The 23,041-nt window shown below is 42.6% G+C and overlaps 1 protein-coding gene and 1 long non-coding RNA gene across 16 annotated transcripts in view; one reads left to right on the forward strand and one right to left on the reverse strand.

Annotated features, from left to right (window-relative positions):
- ZBTB38 (zinc finger and BTB domain containing 38) overlaps nucleotides 1–23,041 on the reverse strand; it is a 171,036-nt gene that overhangs the window by 78,852 nt on the left and 69,143 nt on the right. For 8 of the 15 annotated variants that reach the window (XM_019810630.3, XM_045037513.1, XM_006936364.5 and 5 more), the window contains one exon: nucleotides 14,287–14,352. Coding sequence is in view for 1 of the 15 variants with exons in the window: in XM_019810627.3 (XP_019666186.2) it covers nucleotides 728–772 (45 nt within the window). In the remaining 14 variants the exon portion in view is untranslated. Of the gene's footprint in view, nucleotides 1–33; nucleotides 376–727; nucleotides 2,106–13,336; nucleotides 13,700–14,286; nucleotides 14,353–17,952; nucleotides 18,829–23,041 lie in introns of those variants that run through there. The other 7 variants (XM_019810629.3, XM_011286149.4, XM_019810627.3 and 4 more) reach the window with 6 other exon arrangements.
- On the forward strand, nucleotides 13,694–21,162 carry LOC123380111. The gene is made up of 3 exons (XR_006585451.1): nucleotides 13,694–14,602; nucleotides 19,784–19,930; nucleotides 20,381–21,162. It is a non-coding gene; the product is annotated as an uncharacterized LOC123380111 (long non-coding RNA).

The raw sequence follows: 23,041 nt of genomic DNA on the forward strand, positions 1-23,041 counted from the left end.
GGGCCAAAGTCCAGAATGCAATTAGTCACTTACCTACAGAAGAGAAGGACTTATAGAGTGGAATCGCGGACAGACTGAAATCTCGGGTGATTTATTATATACTCTGCAAAGAAGCAGCTTACCGCGGGCGGTTGTGTTGTACCAACAGAACAGACCTAACTACTTGCAGAAGTAAGAGGCTGAGATTGCAAACCCCTGGGGGCAGGGCCCTGCCTTTGCACGTCCCATTCAATTTCAGGGGCTTGGTGCTGAACCAAGAAAATCATCAGATTCCCGTTCGGTCAGGACTGGGGTCCCAGTCGCAGGCCGGGGGAGGGGAGCTGCGACTGTCAGCGCAGTTCCTGAGCCTGCTGGACCTGAGCCCATAACATCCCCGGCCCTTGGGTGCGCATTCCCCCCCCCCCCCCCCCCCCCCCCCGCCCTCTAGCACAGCCGCGCAGTTGGGCCACTAGATGCGGCGCCACCTGCCCCGCTCTGCAGTTGACCCCCTTCCCTCGCTGGGGCGCAGGCCCCCGGGTCCGGGCACCTGCGGACGCTCGGTCTCTGCAGCTGCTCTGTTTTCCAGCGTTTGCAGAGCTCACGGCTCTGCGTCACCCTCTGCCAGCCAGGTTTCGGGGCTCCCTCCTGGGCAGAGGAGGGGTCAGGCCGGCCGCGCCCGGGGCCCCGCGTCCGCAGGCCGCACCTCGCCCACCCAGCCACGCACATAGACCCTGCGAGTGGCACTTACAGGGCTCGACTGCTCCGGCGCGAGCGCGTTTCCCTGGGGGTCCATGGCTCTTCCGGACCCGCGAGTCCGGCCGCTGCGCCACACAGCACCGCCCAGAAAATGGACGCCGGCGGCTCGGCTCTGCCGGCCCGGCCCGCCCCCGGCGCGGGGTTGCGGACGCGACCTGGCTGGAAGAGGTCGGCCCGACCCTCAGCCCGCGGGCCGGGGCGCCCGGAGAACGGCCGCGCGGAGGACGAGGCCTCGGGAGGGTGGCGGCGGGACAGGGGAGCGGCGGACGCACGACGGCCCCGCGAGGCCCAGACCCTACCTGGTGCGACGGCGGGGTGGGGGCTGGGGGTGGGGAACTACGACGGCCCCAGACTCCACCAGGGAGGCAGCGGCCTCCACCTCCTTCCCAAGGGAGAACACAGCTAGGAACCCGGCCCAAGGACAACCCCGTTAAGGGGGCCAAGGGCCACTGAGCCTATCAGAACAAGGCCTGGGGCCGCAGAAGGGCCCCTGGGTTCCAGATCGAGGTCCCAGACGGCATCCAAACCCTGCACGTTGCAGAGAGGCAGGATTCGGAGAAAGTCGAGCGCAGTTTTATTGTAATCAAATTCTCAGAAAGAGGGTGTCACCTGTGCTTTCCCATGGCTGTCAGGAGAGGCCTAGATAGATTTTTCCCAACGTGGTGTAAAAAAGCATTTCACGGAAAAGAGCCAGTCCTCTTCCTCGAATAAAGGGCACTGACTGTCTGCTAGGATCTTTCTTCCAAGATTCGGGGACTGCTCCTGAGAAAGTATTTACCGAGGCCTGCCACAAGCTTGCCTTGTGGAGCTATCAGCCTGGATGGAGCAGTAATGCGCAGGTTTTGTTGGCTTGATTTTGTAACAAAATTCATCCACGTTCTCCGCGCTTTGGTAGTATGAGTCTTACTTTAAATTTTTCTCTAGCAAAGATTTGCTGCAAGGTTACAAGTTAAAAGGATCAAAAGCCTGTTATGTGGGACCCAAGGAATTTAACAAAAATCCCCTACCCCTGGACAAGCAGAGCAAGACTAACTCCATTTTGCGCTACACCCACCATCTCATGTATAACCCCCACATGACCTACTTATTGCTTAAGACACTCCCCTACCCTAGTCAAGCCACTGAGCACACCCTTACTGGAAACCGGCTCATATAGGAATGCAGAACCCCTAACCGTCAAAGAATGTAAACCCCGCCTTTTACCCGCCAAACTTGCGCGCCAATTCTTAAACCTGCCTTTTCCCCCCACCAAACTTGCGTGCCAATTCTGACCAGAGTGATAGGCTAGTTCAAACAGTTACTATAGGGTAAATTGCAATTCAATTGGCCACCTGCGTGTGGACTGACATGACTATGCAACTTTCTGTGTGTGTGTTACAATCTCGTTGGCCACTGGCCCCTATAAAAGTGCTACACCTCTTAACCTAGGGGTCCAAGTCCCTGCTCTGCTTTGTCGGGTATACTTGGGCCCAAGCTGGAGCTTGCAAATAAACCCTCGTACGTTTGCATCGGTATCGGCTCCTTGGTGGTCTCTCGGATTCGAAATCGGGGGCATTACAGTTATCCTGTTTTCAGCTTGGAATACAGTGTTTGCAGTTCTGCATCTCCATTCCTGCCTATATTTGAAGAACCGGATCATGGTGAAGAATAAAGAAGATTGCAATATTAAATACACAGCCAGCATAACATTTCATGTAATCAAGGAAAATATATTGACTCGAAGTCAAGTTAAAGACTTGTGTAATTTAAAAATAAAGGCAGGGTTTTGAAGGCGGGCAGTTTGGGCAACATGCACACACATGTACATGAGCAGTTCCCGACCTTCCCAAAGCCAAGTACCCTCTAGCCTTTCTCTGTAGGCCACATGTTTAGAAAGATCTATTCCACTAAATTGCATTTATTAACTAATGATTCATCTTCCCACTTGAAAAAACAACAACCCTGCAATGTTTTTGTGTAAGTAACCACTGATCAGAGCTTCTACAAAACTTGAGCCAATCCACTGTTAATGGTGGATTCCAACCTAAAGAAACTTGTGGTCTGATTGTAAGTTTATGTGTTTCCATTGAGGCTTTTGGAAACTGAAAATCATTTGGCGACCACCCCGCCCCCCCCCCCCAAGAAAATTGAGGCATGTGAATTAAGAACCACGGGTTGGAAAGTGCCGGTGTGAGCCATGACTGTCTGTGCTTTCTTAAGATTGGGAGATGGGAAGTGGTAGAACAAGGCAATTTGGCTTTTGGATTCTGCCTGCCCGGGTGTGAAGCCCACCTTTGTCACTTAGAAAGCCACTCACTGTGTGGCTTTTAGGCAAATTACTTAACCTCCCTGAGCCTCAGCTTCCTCATCCATAGAATGAGGCTACTTTTAAGATTACACTTACCTAATAGGGCTTTTAAATAATTAAATGGGATAATACCTGTGAAGTATCTACAATACTGTTGGGCGCACAGTAAGCGCTTTTTAAGTGTAAACCGTTGTGGATGCTAGTGCTGGAAGGGCAATTATTTCAGAGCTCTACGTTCCTACCATCCAAGCAGTAAGAATCATAGCTACATATGTACAGCAACCTTCACACCCTAGAAATTTTCCATGGGCAAGCTGCCAGGGTCACATGGCGAGTGACATAAAGGCATTTAAACACAGGTCTGACTCCACAGTCCACTTTCTGTTCTGCTAACATGTTCCAGGTGGTACCTTGATCAGACACTGTCAACAGCTTGTTAAGGGTGAAATCGGCTCTGGCTTTCCTAAGAGGCTTAGCAAGTGAATGGCTCCTTACATCCACTTGGGAATTCACAAACAGTGGCATTTCTCTCTCATTAGAGCCAAATGTTTCTCCAGAAGCGAGGAGATTTCCCCAAATTGTTATTAATAACTAAAATATCATGGCAACAGTTTTGAACACCACAGCCGAAAACTTACATAATCAGCCTGTCCTTCAAAATTTTCCACCCTTCCTCATAACCAGTCTCAGATTCTCTCTCTTAATCATTCTTTTGAGTAAGGGGAACTATCTGGAAATTTCCAGGAACATCCCAACTTGTTATGATTTTATTCTTTTCTCTAGAGCTTTTATTCTTTTCTCTAAGTTCTCTTCCCCAAACAACTAAACGTGATTTGTTTTTCTATATCTTTATACTTTTCAGTTCAATACATTTGCAAATCCGAAAAAAAAAAAATTCTAAGACTTTCAAGATCCTCTCCTCTTAAATGTCTACCAGTTCTTCAACATCTCCAAACCATGGCTGCCGGTCCTTTTCCAGTGGCTTTTTCTAGGAGGCTTTCCTCGTTTTCTACCTCATTTCCTTTAATCACCACATGATTTCTGCTATGCTACAACTACATGCTTGCATTTTCTGATTTAGGACTGTTGACCAATGTAACATTTACTGCCCCCTTCTCTCTCTCTCTCTCTCTCTCTCTCTTTCTCTCTTTCTCCCTTTTTTAAGGTTTCAATATTATCATAATGTATAAAAAGACTCAAGTTTGTCTCTTTTTAAACCCATTTCCTTCCTTAGTTTCCCACCATGGGTTAGGAATCTATAACTCATTCTTTTTCCCATATTTGCAGCACTTTGTTAATCTGCTGTTTTACGTTCCTTCTCTCTTTCCCGAATCCTGGCACTCACCAAATTTCTATCACTTGGCCTCCCTTATGTAGCTGCTTATCTTTTCCCTTTAAGCATCTTAAAAAGTCCGTGTTTGAATCGTCTTCTCTAATCTCTACCACATTCCTAAAAAGGCCTCTTGTGATGGTGCGTTGAGAAGTCTACCAAAGCCCCTGAAGAGGCAGTGTTTAGAACAGGGGCTCTAAGGCTCCTGGGAGCCAGGCAGAAGTAATATGAACTGGGGCCTGCAGAATAATTCATATCCCGCCTAAGTGGGAAATAAGCGTGGTTACTACCCAGCCCCAGATCAATTGCTGCCACGTGGGAAGGCCAGATCTGCAGAATTTCCCAATGAAGCCAAAAATCAGGACTTTTATATGAAAACCTATGAAATGTTGACTACTTAAACAAACAAACAAACAAAGGAATCTGAATCTGATCAAGTCTCCAGCTGTAACTATCAATTTACAGGAAATTTCTGCAACAGAAGAACATGGAAAACAGCACCGACGAATGTAGTCATCAGATTTTAGACTGTAGACAACCCTACAGGTCAAATAGTATTTTTTCAACAATTTTTTTTATAGCAATAGCAAGGATGAAAGAAAGCAGGAAGGAAATCAATAAATTAAATGGAATTTAAGGGAATATCAATTGTACTGTAAGGACCTTATTTGGAATTGTGCTTTGAATAAGTAAATTATTTTTTTTAATGACATAATTGGACAAATTAGGCCATATTAGGAGAAATGCTGTGATATTTCATGTTATTAAAGAATTATTATTTGTTGGCAATGATAATGATACTGCGGTTATTTTTCTCAGTAAGTCACATTTTTAAATGTATTCTTTTAGTAACTTACATTTTAAAAACTTTTTATTTATAAATATTTCAAAGTTATAGAACAATTTCAAGAACAGTACAAAAAACCTCCTATATACACTCTACTCATATCTTCCTACCTACCTACCTACCTAATTTTCTCCTGAACCATTTGTAAGTTGCAGACATTATTCTCTTTTGCCCATACATACTTCAGAATTTATTGGCTAAGCAAAAGGGCTTTCTCTGAGTATCCTTGTCTTTTAGAGAATCATACTAAAATACTTAGAGATAAAATGATGTGATGTCTGGGATTTGCTTCAAAATAATACAGGAGAGGATTACATAAAACGAGGTTTGCCAGCCATTGAGAATTGTACAAGCTGGGTTTCATGTAGAATAGGGGGTTTCATTAAGCTGGCCCTTCCATTAAGGTTCAAGATTTTCATAATAAAGTTTTAAAAGATTATGTAAAGAAAGGCCTTAAAGTGACATGATATTAAGTGAATGCGAAGAAGATACAAAGTTGTCTACAAAATATTATCTCAAGTATTAAAAAAAATCACCATGCATAGATAAAAGATTGAAAGAATACATGCCAAAATGTCAATATTTCAAATTATTTCACAGTAGGTATATATTACTTTTATACTTAGAACTATATAAATATAATGAGAAGAATTTATGATTAGAAGCAATTAAAAACTGGAAAATGGAAATATTGTAACTGGTTCAATTAAAATTGTTAACAAATAAAACACACGTGTGGACTGGACTGGCCAAAGGGCCCCCAATTTGCATTGAAAATTACATGAAATTCAACACTGAAAGTGTGTCCACAAGTGAAGTTTTATCAGGACATAGCCACCGTCATTCATTTCTATATCTAATGCAGGGCAGTGCATATTTTATTACTGTTATACTTAATATTATATATTATTAAATTTTGTCAAAAAAAAAAAAAGCTTATAGAGGGGCACCTGGGTGGCTCAGTTGATTAAGCATCCAACCTTGGCTCAGGTCATGATCTCACGGTTTGTGAGTTTGAGCCCTTCAACGGGCTCTGTGCTGACACCTCAGAGCCTGGAGCCTGCTTCGGATTCTGTGTCTCATTCTCTCTCTGCCCCTCCCCCATTCACACTCTGTTTCTCTCTGTCTCCCAAAAATAAATAAACGTAAAAAAATTTTTTTAAAAAAGCTCATTTGCTTTCTCTGTTGTTATATAAATACCTATGTGGTATCCCCAATTGTGCCTCAATCCACAAAACCTAAAATATTTACTATCTGTGCTTTAGGACTGGGCTTCCCTGTGACCTAAAAGAAGCGTATTGTAGAAACTGCACTGGACCAGGAGTCAAGCAAGGCCTCTTAACTCTCCAAGTGACCTGGAGAAGTCACAACGTCTCTGGGCCACAGTTCTCTCAGTGACAAAAAAAAGTGTGTCTAAGGTCCACACAGCAACTGAAGTCTGTGATTCACATTCCTGTAAGAGCTAAGCAAGAAGTACGGGGATGATGACCGCACTTAGTGGTGGCACACCAGCTGGTGTGGTCCTCCTACAGAGCAAGGGACTCCGTGAGAGTAACCACTGGCACTCAGATCAGGGTCTGGATAAACTGGTGAAGAACAAGGAAGGACAGGCTTTGGGGTGGGGGGGGGGCTCCAAAAACAGAGCAGCATGCCTGTTATGAGCAATACGACTTCGGGAGAGAGTTCCTAATATCTGTAGCTTAAATCAGGTATTTTGGATCTATCTCTCATCTGGGCTTTGTAGAAGATCACAACGCAGTGAGAAGTCTGCTTATTTCATTTAGAATTCAATCCAGATCTGGCAGAGCAATGGGGGTGAGGGGGTGGGGGGCTCTCTGACATTCTCAGATGGAGAATAGAAGCCTTGGGATGGAGACTTCATAAAAATTCTGGGATAAATTACCCTTAAGGATGTCAGTCTGTAGGCTCTTTGTACTAACCAACATGGGACAATTAAGCCGCAAGGGCAACATCACCATGGAAGCCAGACGGAACATCATGGTGCCAGTCCCTATACCGCAAGCCTGCAGCCTGCATTTTAGACTTCTTTTTCTAGTTGCACCCCCTCTCCGCTCTTTGGCCCTTGGACCCTGCACCCCCAGCTCCAGTGTAGGCAAAGCAGCATCTCCTTTTGTTTACCTGCGGCCTCCTGACTGCTCCCTTTGTCTCCTCCTATTTTCTCTGCCCCCACCAGTCCCTCTGCAGCCCTCTCAGTCTGCAGTCCCCTCTATCGCCCCATTTCGCCTCCTAAATGACCACCCCATTCTCTTCCACATCACTTCCGCAATAGCCTGCAGTTTCTAGAGAATCCTTCAGTGATGTAGCCCCTCTCTTTCCCTACTAAAGCTTCCCCTCTTCCCTTCCACAGCTCAAGAAACAAGAGAAAAGGGGGAAAAAATTACAAGGGCACTGCCCTTCTGGGATTTAACCACATTCTCAGCTGGTGGCTTTTGTTTTCTCGTCTCACTGGCTTGTAAGGCCCTCGGGGCAGGCACTCCGCACGTCATGCTCCGCGCTGGGGAAGATGGGCAGGACTGTTAGGCCTTAATTAGAGCAAGGCCTCAGTCAGGGTAGAACATTTTAGCAGGAAAAAGGAAAAAGGAATTTCAAAATATCCACTTGGCAGCAATGACCACAGGGGAAGGAAGAGGTTTATTGTTTTATATAAGGAAAATCACGAAAGCTCTCACAGCTTTTCATGAACACAGAAATAATATTTACACTGGCAATTTTAAAACAAAACAGAACCAGAAAACAAACTCCCTCTGCAGGCCAAGTGTAGTGAGTGTAGACCCAAGTGCTAGTCTTGAACCCTGAGCAGGAAGCTGCAGAAGCAAGGAAAGCATCAAGGGAAAGGATGCAAAATGAGTTAACAAGATCAAAAGAACACTTTTCTGGTCAATGAGACATTGAGGCCATAGCAGAGCCACACTGAGATCACCTAACAGAGACATGAGCTTTGGCAACTGGTCTTTGATATACCTGTTACCCGTCAAGCCTTTTTGCAGGGCAGACAGCAGGGAGACCCCCACTGTCAGACAGGGAAGGTAAAAAGGCAGAAGCATCTTGCCTGCATCACAAATTCAAATTTTTGCATTCAAGGGCCTCTCAACTTAACATCTGCTCATGAATGCAAAAGAGTGGCAGCCGTTGTTGAAGTCACCTGGCAAATGTAGGCAGACCAGCTTGGAGCAGGGCAGCCAGACATACGGTGGCTTATTAGGAGCCAAGACATCTTGGGAAGGTGATGAGGATGAGATATAGAGTCCCAGGAAGAAGCCCCCCTGCCATCAGCTGAAATGCCCCCAAACTGAAGGCTGGCCTCCAAGGTAACGGTATAAAAGGCCACTAAGAGAAAAGCATGTCATTCATTTCTTTCTGGAACAGACAGGACACACAATTGTGCCTGTCCATACAATGCGCTAGCCTTGTGTAGGAACCTTGATGCAAGTTTCCTGGGATATTTCATGTCACATTCCATTCTGCCTGGGTTGGAGCGGTGTCTCTCACACAGTACATGCTCAACAAGTGATGCTCGAGGAAGTGAAGCCCACTCCCGCACTCGTGGGCAAGACTCTACCACAAAGGTTTAGAACAGTCTTCAGGCAGTGGAAAGTTTCACGAGCCAGTCAAAACCAAACAAAGTGTAAGGAGTCAGCCAGGCCACCTCTAACTTGTGATAAGCAAAACCCGCTAGGGATGCTCAGTCGGTTGAACGTCTGACTATTGATTTCCTGGTCTGGTCATGATCTCATTGTCATGAGTTCGAGCCCCGAGTCAGGCTTGCACTGACAGCGCAGAGCCTGCTTGGGATTCTGTCTCCCTCTCTCTTTGTCCCTCCCTGCTTGCTCTCTGTCTCTCTCTCAAAATAAATAAAAATAAAAAATTTTTAAAAACCCACTATATTGTAAATCAATCTCAGAAGATGCCTCTGACACATTCTGAAGGCTTCATAGGGTCTTATGGTTTCTAACTTATACAGCAAAGCTATCCCTTTGTTCTCAGAGCTTCATCAGCAGACCAACCTAAAAGGCATAAAAGAGTCGAGGTTCTTAAAAAGAATTTCTTTAGTATTACTTGCTCAAATAGAGAAACACCACGCCAAGGAGTGAGGTCCTTAGAAAGCCATTGTTGGGCAAAGTGACCTGTAGAACTGAAGTGTTTTAGGCACTAGAGCACAAAGACAATTTATTGGCGGTATGGGACTGATCCTTCCACCATGTGCTTTTGAAAAAGTGAAAGGAAACGACTGTCTCAATGTTTTGCCATGCATTTACTTTCCGGAGTTCTTACAAAAAACAAAGCTCTGAGAATCCCTTCTGCTGGGGATTTCTGGGGTGAGCGCTAAATCTATGCCAGCCTTTCATCACTACCACGGCACCTTGTCAGGTGGTTTCAGGTTGGGACTGGGTCACAGGTAGTGACTTCGCTGGCACTGCATCCTGGGAATTTGACTAAGACTAGCCACCTACCTACATAAGAGGAAGCTGACCTATGTAAGGTCGAACCTGCAAAGTCGTCAGACCTGGCTCTGTTAGAGCAGCAGCTCCACAAAGAAAGGAGTTTGCAGTCTGAGCATGAGTCTCCTCTGCCTCATAATGGTACCCTTAGAACGTCATCTGGCTGGGTCCATTTCACCCTGCAGGTAGGTCTCAGCCTACATGCCACCTCTTCAGGAAGGCTTTTCCTGGCCAATCATTCGAAAGTGGCTTTCTTCCTCCCAAGATATCATTCTTGCTCTCTCTTTTTTTTTAAGTTTGTTTCTTTATTTTGAGAAAGGGGGGGGGGAGAGAGAGAGAGAGAGAGAGAGAGAGAGAGTGTGTGTGTGTGTGTGTGTGTGTGTGTGTGTGTGTGTAAGCCGGGGAGGGGCAGAGAGAGAGGGAAAGAGAGAATCCCAAGCAGGCTCCCTGCTGTCAGCACAGAGCCCAAAATGGGGCTCAATCCCATGAACTGTGAGATCGTGGCCTGAGCCAAAATCAAGAGTCAGACACTTAACCAACTGAGCCACCCAGGAGTCCTTCACTCTTGCTTTTTAAATTTCTATTTTTCTCCTTTGTGCTTATCTACTTTAATTGTTTACATATTTATTTTTGAGCTCCCCACCCCCACCATTCCTCTCCATTGGAGGCAGGTCCATAAGAAGCAGGCCCTGATCTCTTGTTCATTACTATATTTCCAGCCTTTGGAAAATGCCTGGCTTGTAGTAGGTGCTCAATAAATTTGTCGAATGTTTCATTACCAACAAAGCTGTTAAGAACAGCATTTCCCCTGGAAGGGAGCTGTTAGAATGAATGACATGGTTGTAGGAACTCAAAGGCTTAAGCAGGATTTAGTATTAAAGATATAAGTGCTAGATCTTTTTTCTTGATCCTCCTTCCCCTACCAACCAGCTCTAAAACAGGGTCTGGCTACCAGTCTTTTTACGGGGGGATCCACAGAACTGGTTGAGGTAGATCAAGCTCGCTCTAGTAGCAAGAGATGCAACCGTGGTCGTCTCACTGAGTTAAGGCTTGGAAAAACATTTCCTACTCTCCAAAGAAAAAGAGTAGAGAACTGGAGACTATAAATCATTCAGGTAGAAAACCACAGATTTGCTCATTTTGTTTTGGTGAGAACAAAGGCAGTTGTTTGCACATTCTTCTTGTCGCACCTGCTCTGGCCTGCCCGGTATAAACACCTTAGCCAAAAGTGTAAATGGGTTAAGCATAGCCTTTTAGGCAATGAGAGGGCGTAAATGCCATCTCTGCAATCATCGGGAAGTGTTTTTGGCTAGACTAGGAGATCCAATAATAATTGTAAATGGGTAAGTTTAGAAAAGCTTTGTGCCTTGTAAATATTTCTGTGAAATATGAAGGCAAGGCATTAAGGCGAAACACAACAAAGTAATAAATAATAATTATTCTTCCATTCGCTGGTCTATTTATTAGAATGACAATGGTACAATATACTTCCCAACAGTCTTACTTGGCTTTCAACCTCCTTGAATCGTGTTTAAAATTCTTTTCGGCAAGACCAAGAGCACCATAAATGAATAATGCCACAAAAAATCATTAGGTATGAAAATCTACAAGATGACGCAACCACGCTTGAGTTAACAATAAAAGGACCAACATTTTATAAAGAAGAAATACACTGTTGAATCTATCAGGCATTCATTTTTATGGTAAAACAATTCCATTGCATCCATCTAACCTTGAGATTAAGATTCAAATAGGTTCAAAATGATTAATTTGTACCGGCCTATCAAAATGGAAGACGTCGTAGTTGTAATCTTTCTGAATAGCAATAGTGTTTTAATTACAAATGCCTGGCTCATTATTTGCTCGAGAGCGAATGACAATTAGCTTGATTCTACTGCAACTGTTAATGCTCCTGGTACTAAAATAAATAGGCAATACTGAATCAGGTGTCCTACATTTCCCTTCATTTTATGATCTTCTGATTGATGCTATATTCAAAATGTACTTAGTCATTTTAAGTCACAGGCAAGAAGGAAAATGGCTCCCGAACAGCCAAAAAAAAAAAAAAAAAAAAAAAAAAAAAAAAAAGGTATTGCAGGAAGGATATTTCATGGCAAGCCCAAAGAACGAAATCACTATGAGGTGAATCATGTTCTAATATCATTGAGCCAGAGAAAGACTCCAAGCAAAATATTCAAGTTGGCCTCAAAACAACACAACAACAGCAGCAACAAACCTTTAGCCCATTAGAGGTTTGGTTTTACAGACAGTGCTTTGGAATATCGGGCAAACTGCTAGAATAAAGCAGCTATTTACACAGAGGGTTCTGAGTCTCAATGTTCTTCACATTGGAGTAAACCTCAGAGAGGTTTCAGGTTTGCCAGTATCTTCCTATTAATACATCTATAAAGACGTTTCCACAAAGGCTCGATGTGCACTTATCATTGGGGGGGTGGGCTTGGGTCTCGGTCCCTCTCTACCCAGAGCTCTGAGGTTACCGATGGAGGGATCGGGGAAAACAAGGGCATAAGCATTTTCTGATTCTCAGAATTTCTGAGATGCCTTTTGTTTCAGGGGCGCTGGTGAACCAGTGATAATGAAACTACACCTTTGTACACAAACCTTGACCAGCATTCTGGAGCACGTTACAAAGAAAAACCTTAATTTTTGAAAGTACTGAGCACAAAGGAGGGGGAAAAAAAGCTCTCCCTGTGCAAGCTTTCTCTATATGTGTAGAAATATGGCTTAATTTTTAAGGCTTGAAGACCGCATTTAAAAACGTCTAAAACCAGTGCAGACTCTATATGGGAGGAAAAAAGAACTGTACAGTTTTCATTAACCATTTGTTTCTTTTTTTAAGACATTCTTTTGCATATCAGTTATTGCATTTTTAAGCAAGATTTGGTTACCAAGGAAACAGGTTCTGGCCCAGTGTTAAGTTGAAACTAAAATATATTTCGGAAGTTAAGCTCAAAGGAAAGAGCCCATGAAATTATTTTGAAAAGTGGCAGAATTTGGTACTTACAGAACCATAGCTGTATGGTCTGCAATGAACCATTCTAGGGACTCTTTTTCTTTCAGTGAAGCTCTCTTTCTTCTAACAGGGCCATCTATATTTAATATCCACCACCCCCCTTTAAAAATTGTAACTCCTCATCTCTCCAAATAATAGATAAACCAATAGTATATTTGTTCCTGTATATTATCTAAAATGGATTTTGGAAGCATGTAAGTTTTTATTTTCATCTTTCATATAACACGTTTAAAGACCGCTTCTTAAAATTTAAATATTTTAAATGTTTCTTATTAAGCTTGTTTGCGCTCTTTAAAATTATCTCAAGAAAACCATTTATTTTTAGTTTCAAGCTAAAATGGAGCTGAATCAACAGACTTTTCAAAAAATTCTTTTGTTGTCTAATGGCGCCACACCTATCATATATATATAATTTTTTAAAAAGGAATCAGCTCACTTTTATAGCAGAATCATTTTGTAAGTTTAGCAAAGCTATACATTGATATAGTATCTGAATAGGAAAGCCTATCCAATTTAATACCCTCCCTCCAAAAAATTACAGCTGTCTTATTTAATTTTCATTATGAAAGTCATATTTTAATCCCTCTAATATTCTTGCTGCATGGCTTAAAAAAATCTATAAAACATGCAAATTTCGACCTACCTGTGTGTATCACTTAATGCAGTGCTAGCATGACAAGACACTCAGCCATTTTTATGTAAAGCGATGGAGACCAACTGATTTCTCCGTCTTCTTGCTCACAAGTTTTAGATGCAATTGTCACACACACAAAAAAATCATACGCAGAACAGCTTGAATGTACTGTGATCACGAGAACTGAATTTATCAACAGGAAAATAGGATTGAAAAAAGAAGTTTCTCTTCCAAGGTTTCTCTGAGGCTGCAACCAAGGAGGTGGTGTGCTGAATTCTTTTCCCCTTCCTCCTCTGAGAGTTCAAAGCCCGGAGCTGACCACTGCAAAGGCCACTGTCACATTTGCTGAAAATCAAACCACTGATACCAGCACTGAAAATACAAATTTGAGAACCAACTTGTGTGCACACCATGGAGTGCACACGAGTTAAAAATAGATTCCACCTTGCCTCCTACCTGCATAATAAATATGTAAGTTTCAAGTGTTTAATTTGATATTCACATTAATTAACAATACAACATACATTATTTAAAAGACAGCAAAGGCAAGAAGAAAGGAGAGACACCATCTGGTAGCAGAGTTTTGTTGTTGTTGTTTTTGTTTTTAGGGTTTTTTTTTTTGGCTTTGTTAAAAAAAAAAAAAAAAGGTAAAATCCTATTTTGAACGTGATGAAAAGCAAACATCCAGAGGCAAATGAATCGGAACTGAAAGGTGATGTTGAAATATCTAAGGCTGTAATGAGGCAAAAACAAGTCTTCGCTACCAGATGATATGGCATACCGAGCATTTACATACTCACATCTGAAATACTAGGCAACGTGTAATGAATTCTATACACAGCATGCACACACAGCAAAAGCACGGCTAATCCTGCCTGCCATCTTAGGCTCGCAGAAGCAAGATACGCACTGCATGCAGACACGAGCACTGGGGAAGGAGGAGGCAGGGGACAGCTCACCTTAAATGCAGTATCTGATTAATGTTGTAAGTGACATTGCATATCAGCCTCAGAGTCTTGGTTCAACTGGGTAGGAGGGAACAAAGAAAAATGTCATCAACTGGTGATGCAAGATGAGCCCAATCACTAAACACTGTTTAGCAAACTCCAAATTCTGCAACCAGACAGTAGAAGGCATTTCGTACACTTAAGCAGAGCTGCTGCACAATGCATGTGTCCTTTTGCTTCTGAGAATCAAACAATCCTTTTGCTAATGAAGAAAATAAGCCGGAATGAATACTGTCATATCTTCTTCTTGAAGAAAGCTTTCAATACAGTATGTATCTGGTTTGGGGTGCATTTGATAGACTATTAATTTCATAGAATTGCTAACAACAACAACAAAAATGCAAAACTATTAAGCTATTGTGAAGTAAAAAAATAATATTATACAGGGTATAGCATTTCTAGATTATTTTTCAAATCCTAAACGGTGCCGGCAGGCTTACAGAAGAATGCATGATCGGGCTGTCTGTATCGGTGCTATAACCTCTAACCACAAGCCGTGTAAATGTATCCTGCTGAATGTATCTGCAGTACAGAGCGGCAGATACCTCCTCCGTTGGAATTGTATTAAAATGTGAATGAATTTGCTTAAACTTAGAAGCAAATAAAATCAGCACAGAAAAATAAATTGATGCTGAATTCCTTTGGATGTACGGTATAGCTGATCATCGTGAACGATAAAAGCCATCCTTAGGATACTGACCTAAATAATGTTAAGACCTGCACCAGCGTACTTACCGCATTTGCTCAGAACATAGAACACGCAAAATGATTTTTGTCCTCCCTCTCTCTCCAGAAGCTAAACTGTAAAGTAACGAGGCATTGGCAGGGATATCCAAAGGCTATATGTGTATATATTGTACATGCTGTCAGAGAAGAAATGGTGTTGTGCTGAGATGTGATGTTTCTTTGTTTTACTTTGAGGCTTATCTTAGCTATGCTTGCACGATGACATTGACATCATGGAGGTCAGGGCTGACACTGGGGTGCCATCCGTTTTATGAGTGAAATGTTTTCCGAAAATTAAATCTCATCTACTCAAACACCAAATTTCATGTCTTCTTCAATACCACCTCCCTACCCCCGCTGTTCAAGATTGATGGGATCTAGTTTGGCTGTGTGTAATAAATTGGAATTGCCTTCTGTAGAGACTCCAATACATAATTGTAGGAATTAATTTTTTAAACAAAAAACCTTTAAGAATTCTTATGCATCCCCTTTCAGTGCTTTCTATCAACACACACACACACACACACACACACACACACACACACACAATTGAAGCTCAAATTGCAGTGAAACGTTTAACATGTGGAACAAAAATGTGGAAAGAGCTGCTTATTCAGGATTTTGAAGAAATGCCTAATAAGCAAATACTGTTTAGCTACAAAACCAGTGTCACCATGTCCCCAAAGAGAGGAAAACAGCATAGCTTGCTAGAAAAATTTCCTCCAGAAACTGCCGGCAGGTAAAAAACAGAAAAGCATTTCTTTTACCATGCTGTATAAAACAAGAAGTCTTTTATTTTTAAGAAAATAGAACAGATTCTTTTCCACTTTCTTCGGCTACAAAGAAACCATACCCACCCCCACCCTTAGATCCTGGACATAAGCCAACATTTTTATAAAATGCTATGAGCCTTATTTTGAATATATATTTACGTTTTTCTTCTTATCTCTCCAAAATTCTTTGTCTTGTTGTGTCACTGAATATACTAATGCTAATTAATTTTAACACGTGCAAAAATGAATTCATATTTTCTGGGGTTTCTAGTTTCCTAGCGCCTCGATCTTCTATAAGGACTGGCTAAAAATAGTCAGGTTAGCAAAATATTCAAGTTCCCCAGAATTTTTTTAAAGGAGAAATTGTATTCAAGCATCTTAACTTAGGTGCTAGGTTTCACAACTGGATCTTTTGTTTCTAGCTTTCATTCTATCTCGTTTCCCAGAACCCAAGTGATTTTCAGCTCAATGTGTGGAAAGCACCCAGCCCATCTCCATCCCATACACTTTAAAGTCTCCGAGTTGGGCCGTCCAGATGGTCGCTCATACCTGAACCACACCGAATCCTCTTCTCCTTGGAGCACATCTTTCCCCCACAACTACTCCAGAAATAAACGTGGCTCTGACAGAAACAGTAGCTCCTGGTCTAACACCAGTGGTGGAGCCATCTTCCCCACCCCCACAACATTGCTCTATGAGCTCTGGTTAGCATTGACAGCGACAGAAAATTAGAATGGAGTGTCCTTAGGCTAATTCCTCCTTTACCATGGGGGTCAAGAATTAGAGAGACTCTCAGGCTGAGTTACAAGGTACCAATTTAATACACGGTCATCTAGAAAGCAGGGTCCTCGCGGTGGGGTCAGAAGAGGTAGAAGTGAACACCTAGACATTTGGTGCTGTTAGCGTCTGTTCAGCTGTTCCCTAGTAATAACATCAGAAAGCTAGACAATCATGTTAAAATACTCACAAATTATTATCGTGTAGGCTAGATATACACCACATGGAATCAACTGTGACCACATAGAACTAAGTCGCTGCCTCCTCTGCCTGGGATAATAAATGACAGTGACAAGGACAGTAATCCGCATCATGCTCCCAGGAGATGAGCGAATAGTGTTATGTCCTCACAGGGGCAGGGTGGTGAATGTGGTCAGGTCCCCTACTGATACTCTTAAACCTGATGCCAGGGCAAGCGGTTTCCAAACCTCCCAGTGGGTTCCCTGTCCGCCCTCTGTCAAAATGAGCCTAAAAGCCACATACTGGTTTATTCTGTGATATTCTAAATATGCACAATGAGCAAACTTGGCCCGTTTACCAAACCTGCTTGGGTTAAACAAATCTGAATTGTAGTTAAAAGCATTCAGATTGATGAGCTTGTTTAGGCAGACATTCTCGACTAGTAAATCCTGTTTTGCACTTAAAAAAAAAACAACAAAAAAACAAAACCACGCTCATGCCTGAATTACTTAGGCTTTGTCATGATTACAAGTGGCAAGGGTATGTGTTCACTTATGATTTTTAGAAATAGCATGCTCCTCATCAACATCCTCAGGGCACATACACAAATATTAATTTAAAAGACAAATCCCTGTGGGGCGCCTGGGTGACTCAGTCAGTTAAGCGTCTGACTTTGGCTCAGGCCATGATCTCACGGTTCATGGGTTCAAGCCCCGTGTCGGGCTCTGTGCTGACAGCTCGGAGCTCGGAGCCTGGAGTCTGCTTCAGATTCTGGGTCTCCCTCTCTCTCTCTGCCCCTCCCCCGCTCGTGCTCTGTCTCTCTCTCTCTCTCTCTCTCTCTCTCTCAAAAATAAAATAAACATTAATAAATAAATAAATAAATGACAAATCCCTTTTCCGTGATAAAAATTTTAACCTGTTTCTGCCACTCTGAGGAGTCAAGTATAAGGAGCCCTAAACAGCCTGGCAGGAACAGGACAGAGATGGACAGAGACAGCAGTGAGGGGTGTGCCTTTCACTTTGATTAACGTTCTTCTTTGCCCACAGTCTCGTTGCTTTGCAGTCTTAGCTCATTTTATTTTCAGTCCTGTGGGTTAAAGTTAAATTGCATGGCTTATGCAAAGTACATAATTCAAGTATGAACAAAGCTTGACTCTGTATATTAAAAAAAAAAAAAAAAAAAAAAAAAAAAAGGAAAGTCAGGGCACTGAGTCCCAGAGGAAACCTTGGTTTATAAACATTTGGATTGGTTTGCACTGTTACTACATTCACTGCATTAAAAATTACAGCTGGTTTTCATTTACACCTAATGTGGACATTCAAAGTTCTGGGTAAATTTGTTACCAGGTTAGGCCATTCTAAATCTAAATTTTTGCAAACGAAATGTTCAGCAAATTCAACATTTTTGTTTAAATTCTTAGCATTAAAAAGTGTAAAAAGTTTTATGAGGTTATTACATCGGTCTATAATGTATTTAGTCCTGGAAACAACATGGTGACTTAATTTATCAAGGACTAAAAGTGGCTTTGGATGATATTTTTACTTAAAATTTTTTGAAAGTCTGGTGCTATTTTGAACATCTATATCTTGCCTACGGAGCTGGGCAGGAACTTCTGTTTCCTATCTTAATCAGAGCTAAGTCTATAATAGCTACCATTTATTGAGAACCTACTACATACTCAATATTTGGCTATATTATATTATTTACTTCTAACCCAAAAGGCTTCAAGGTATTAGTTATTATCAACTTTGGCTGAGGACCTAATTGGGATTTCTAGTCACATGGGAAATAGCAGAGTTAGGATTCAAATCTAAGTCTGACCAATTCCAGAGTCTAGGTCTTTCCACCAATCTTCAGAGGATAAAACCTCCTCCATCCACATTCTGTCCTGATGTAGGAAACTTCTTCCTGTCAGAATCCTGGTAGATGGAAGCCCCACTCTCTGAAGCCAGGACGAATTCTGTTTATAAGAACCAGCCTTAATTTCCCAGGCCCTGGGAACTGTGGGTACCTAGGATGCCATCAACTGGAGACAGCCTGGACCAGCAGGTGGAAAAGAAAATAAAAGGAGGAATTCATTAGACCAGGTTGAAAAGTTAAGAGTAGAGAGCAGATTAACAATTTTGGTCAGTGATGTGTCATAATTTGGAAATGCTTTTATGAGACAAAGTAAGTGGAAAAGCTCACATTTCCATCTGAGCAAAAGCCTTCACTAGGTGTCTTTTCATGTTACAGATGAGGAAACTGAGGCTGAGAGGAATCTAGTCACTTGCCCAAGATCACACATTTAATAAGTTAGCCCATTTGTTATATTAAAAAGTACATCTTGTTTCCTTTTGTACCTAATAGATTCAGCATGTGTGAGTAAATTTGTTATCAGGTTGTTAGAGTGTTCTAATTTAAATTTTCAGTTAAAGAAAATCAGTGTAGCAATCAAGACTGACCAGGTTCCCACTTACGAATAGTATTTTTGTCCTGAACAAATAAACTAAATTGGTATCATGAGTTCCTTCCTCAACATATATTGAAAACGGATTTTTCAAAAGTCTAACTTTTGAGTAAGAGGTTTTCCTCAACCATGGTTAGTGTTTCAAATGCATGATTTTAGTGATTAACTCTCTCTGTTAGCATCTCTACATTTTGCTCTAAGATCCCTTCCGGCTCCGAAGTTTGTAATTCTAAAAAATCTAGCCCAGCTTGCTTTCCAGGTCGGTCTAGGCCAAGAGCTAGACTCCAAGTCTCCTGCCTCCTGGTTATGTGGCCAGCTGACTATCTTGCTCGTTGGCAGTAATTTTATATGCCAACCAGATGGCTCTCAAAGGGGGCTTTCTAATCAGCTCCACTCTGCCTGGGAATATGAGAGGAGGATTATGTTGCTTGGTGCTCATGAGGCAGTAGAATGAATGGTTGAGTAGACGGACAGGACTGAGGAATCTGAACTCTGGGAAGCCTCCAATTCTTACACATGAGTTTTCTTACTTCTATCCATTAGGATCTGTGTAAGATGTGGGAACGGAGTACATACTTGATGGCAAAGATGAGGCAGCAAACCATGGGGACCAAACTGAGGTTATCTTCTAGGAAAGACCTGGGGGAGACGGGAAATGTGAACCATGCGGTTTTCAACAGAGAAAAACTGGTGAGTGACTTAGGGTTGGGAGGGAGACTCTGACCGACAACATTCTGCCCCACTTCAATCCAGCTCTCCTGTGGGACTATCCTCCATACTCCTCACCCCGGTTTTGATATCACTACCTCAACGTTAGCAGCAGAATAGTTCCTGCTTTTCTCAGGACATTTGCAACATGGCACTAAAGGAAAGAACAACAAGGTTTTACTAGATCCTGAATTGGCAAGACACATATTCAGTAAGATGGCTGAGTTTCTTCTTTCTTGAGAGACTGGCAAGTAGGGTGAAGAGGGAGGGTGGGGATGTAAACTAGGGTGGAGGAGGAAGAATTCTCACAGATTGGTAAAAGCCACCCTTTGTGAGAACATAATCCTCTCCTAATATCTTCCCTTCATCCTGGGCAGCAAATACTCCAAGACTCAACCTGGGAACAAAGCCATTTGTCTTCTCTTCTTTCAGATAAAGACATGGCTCAGAAAGGCCATAACCAGGCACCTCATCTCACCAGAGCAGCTTTAACAAACCTCGGTGAATCTTCACTTCCTTCGGACTGAAGATAAAGGCAGAATAAGTTTTTGTTGATTGAATTATCTACCTTTAATCACGTCTCTGGCTTGCTTCCTGCAAGATCTGTGTATCTCCCGCGGCACCCAGAGCGTTGTCTGATGCAGTGAAGGGGGCTCATATGGGTATGCTCTTCACTGACCAACACCAACTTGGGAGTTCCCTCTCTGCTCCCATCACTACCAGTGGAATCTTTAGCTTTGTCTCATGAAGCCATTTCCCAAAATAGGGGAACTTGCTCCATGAATTAAGGAATGGACCTAGGGGCTGAAAATATCTATGGAAGTCTTTCAAGTACTTAATCACTTGTTTCCCAAAGGGAGTCACGAATTGTCTGGCAAGCAGACCACAGGCTTTGTTTAAATCTGTCCCTCCCAGAACAGAAAAAGGGAGACAGAAATAAGAATGGTCTGACAGCAATACCATTGCCTTCAAATTGTGCCTCAACCTTTCCTGGGCCCTCAGCGTCAGAACATGGTTCGTAGAACTATAGGATGGGCAAGGCAGTTTGCAAGATGCCATCTCAACCCTCTCTTTGAGGTGGAAAAAAATCACATTCAAAGAGAGTATTATATCTGAAGACCTCGGCAAACAGGATAAAAGCCCTATTCCTTAATTTCTAGTACTCTGCCCTTTGTAATGCAACATACTGGCTCAATTAAAGTTCCAGGCTTTCATTTAAATAGGTACTTATTGGGGCGCCTGGGTGGCTCAGTCGGTTGAGCGTCCAACTTCGGCTTATCTCATGGTTCAGGGGTTTGGGCCCCGTATTGGGCTCTGTGCAGACAGCTCAGAGCCTGGAGCCTGCTGCAGATTCTGTGTCTTCCTCTCTCTCTGCCTTACCCTGCTTGCACTATGTCTCTCTCTCAAAAAATAAGCAAACATTAAAAAAATTAAGAAATAAATAAATAGGTACTTATTAAATGGTTATAGAAAAGCAAATTAATGAAGATGCTGGTAAGACAGCGATAACTTATTTCTCAATTCCTCTCACAAGAAAATGTTATAGTATACTTGTTTAATTTTTTTTAAAGCTCAACTAAACATAATTTTAAGCAAAATAGTAAATGTTGGCCAAAATATCACCTGAGACCAAGGGTCACTTCAGAAGTATCAGAGAAGTAGGTTTGATTGCCATTTAAGTCAATCAGATTAAGTTTAGCCAGCTGAAGTAGGCTTTATCCTATTTGGTTTGCAAAAAAGAAATCTCATGAGTTAGCATGAGCAGCTAAAAATAAGTTGCAGGTTTCATTTTCCGTTGTTCAGTATGGTTTTGAAACCAAAAGGTGCAGAGCTAGGAGATTCACCAACGCCTACTGAAAATCAACAATTCAAACTGACACCTTTCTAGCACACTGCCCTGAACTATGGGCCAAAGCCAGGCCCAAGAAAGGTGCACCTATGTCCCTCTCACGATGGTCCCTGGAGATGAATCTCCATAATAACACACGGCAGGAAGTTGGGGGCTGAGGCTCATCCTAGGGGACAGTAGCTTATGTCTGAGTGTATTGTCATATCTGGACAGGATGCCACATAATCCATCCCATGTGCTCAGCTTCAATCTTAGGTGATGCTGGGGACCCCTCAGCAAAGCAAGGGAGTAAATAATGCTAGCATTTCATTAAGATGGGGACCTGAAGGTAGTGAGCTCAGCAAGTACCCCTTGACCTAAATGCCCATGGCCTTGTGCAATTCCATTCTGTAAACCCAAGCAGCTCACGAGAAGTTTAATTTCAAAACTGCCTTTCCAGGGCCAAATCTGGCAAAAAGGTGTTTGACAGAGGCATACATCTTCAAAGGGAAGACAGCCATCTCACGCTGTAGCATTCAGCTGTGGCACAAGGCTCAGAGAGAGCAGTGTAGCTTATAAGAAAGCCTTCCGCTGAATGAGATTGAAAGGGGGCAAAGAAGGGTTAATCTCCTTCCATTAGAGGAGGGCCCATTTGGTGAAGGTGAAGAGAATAATCTGTATGAAGAGCAGAGAAGACAAAGAGCCATTCCAGAAAAGAAATCACCGTGCAGGGGCAAGAAGGATGATTTGTCCTAGATTTTCATCGTGAGACCATTTCTTAGATCTCTGAGTCTTTACCTCGCTTTGAAGTTACAAGTCTCAGGAAGGGGAAAGGGGGCATATTCACACTCTCTGTGCTGGAATACTTGAGCTTTATTCCATCTGAGATGGGCTGTCTCTGAAAAGCAGAGGGCGAGGCCTTAGAAGGCTACCCGTAAATCAGAAAGTGGCAAAATAAACAATAGGAGTTGTTCGTAAAAGAGAGGCCAGTGGCTGAATCCCCCTTTTCTGGGGTGGGGAACACCCTCCCCCCCCCCTTTTTTTAGCTTCAAAAGAGTTTTTAGAAATTGCTTTTAACAACATTTTTGGAAATAGATTAAGAATCACAAAACATGGAAAAAATAGTAGAGTAACTAAATAACTTCATCTGGCTTCCCCCAATGATAATATCATCCACTAGCCTAGCACACTGTCTAAACCAAGAAGCTGACATTGGTAAAATACTATTGACTCAGGCAAGGACCTTATTTGGATTTCACCAGTTT

The sequence above is a fragment of the Felis catus genome, chromosome C2 (genome assembly GCF_018350175.1).
Source record: "Felis catus isolate Fca126 chromosome C2, F.catus_Fca126_mat1.0, whole genome shotgun sequence".
Taxonomy (NCBI): domain Eukaryota; kingdom Metazoa; phylum Chordata; class Mammalia; order Carnivora; family Felidae; genus Felis; species Felis catus.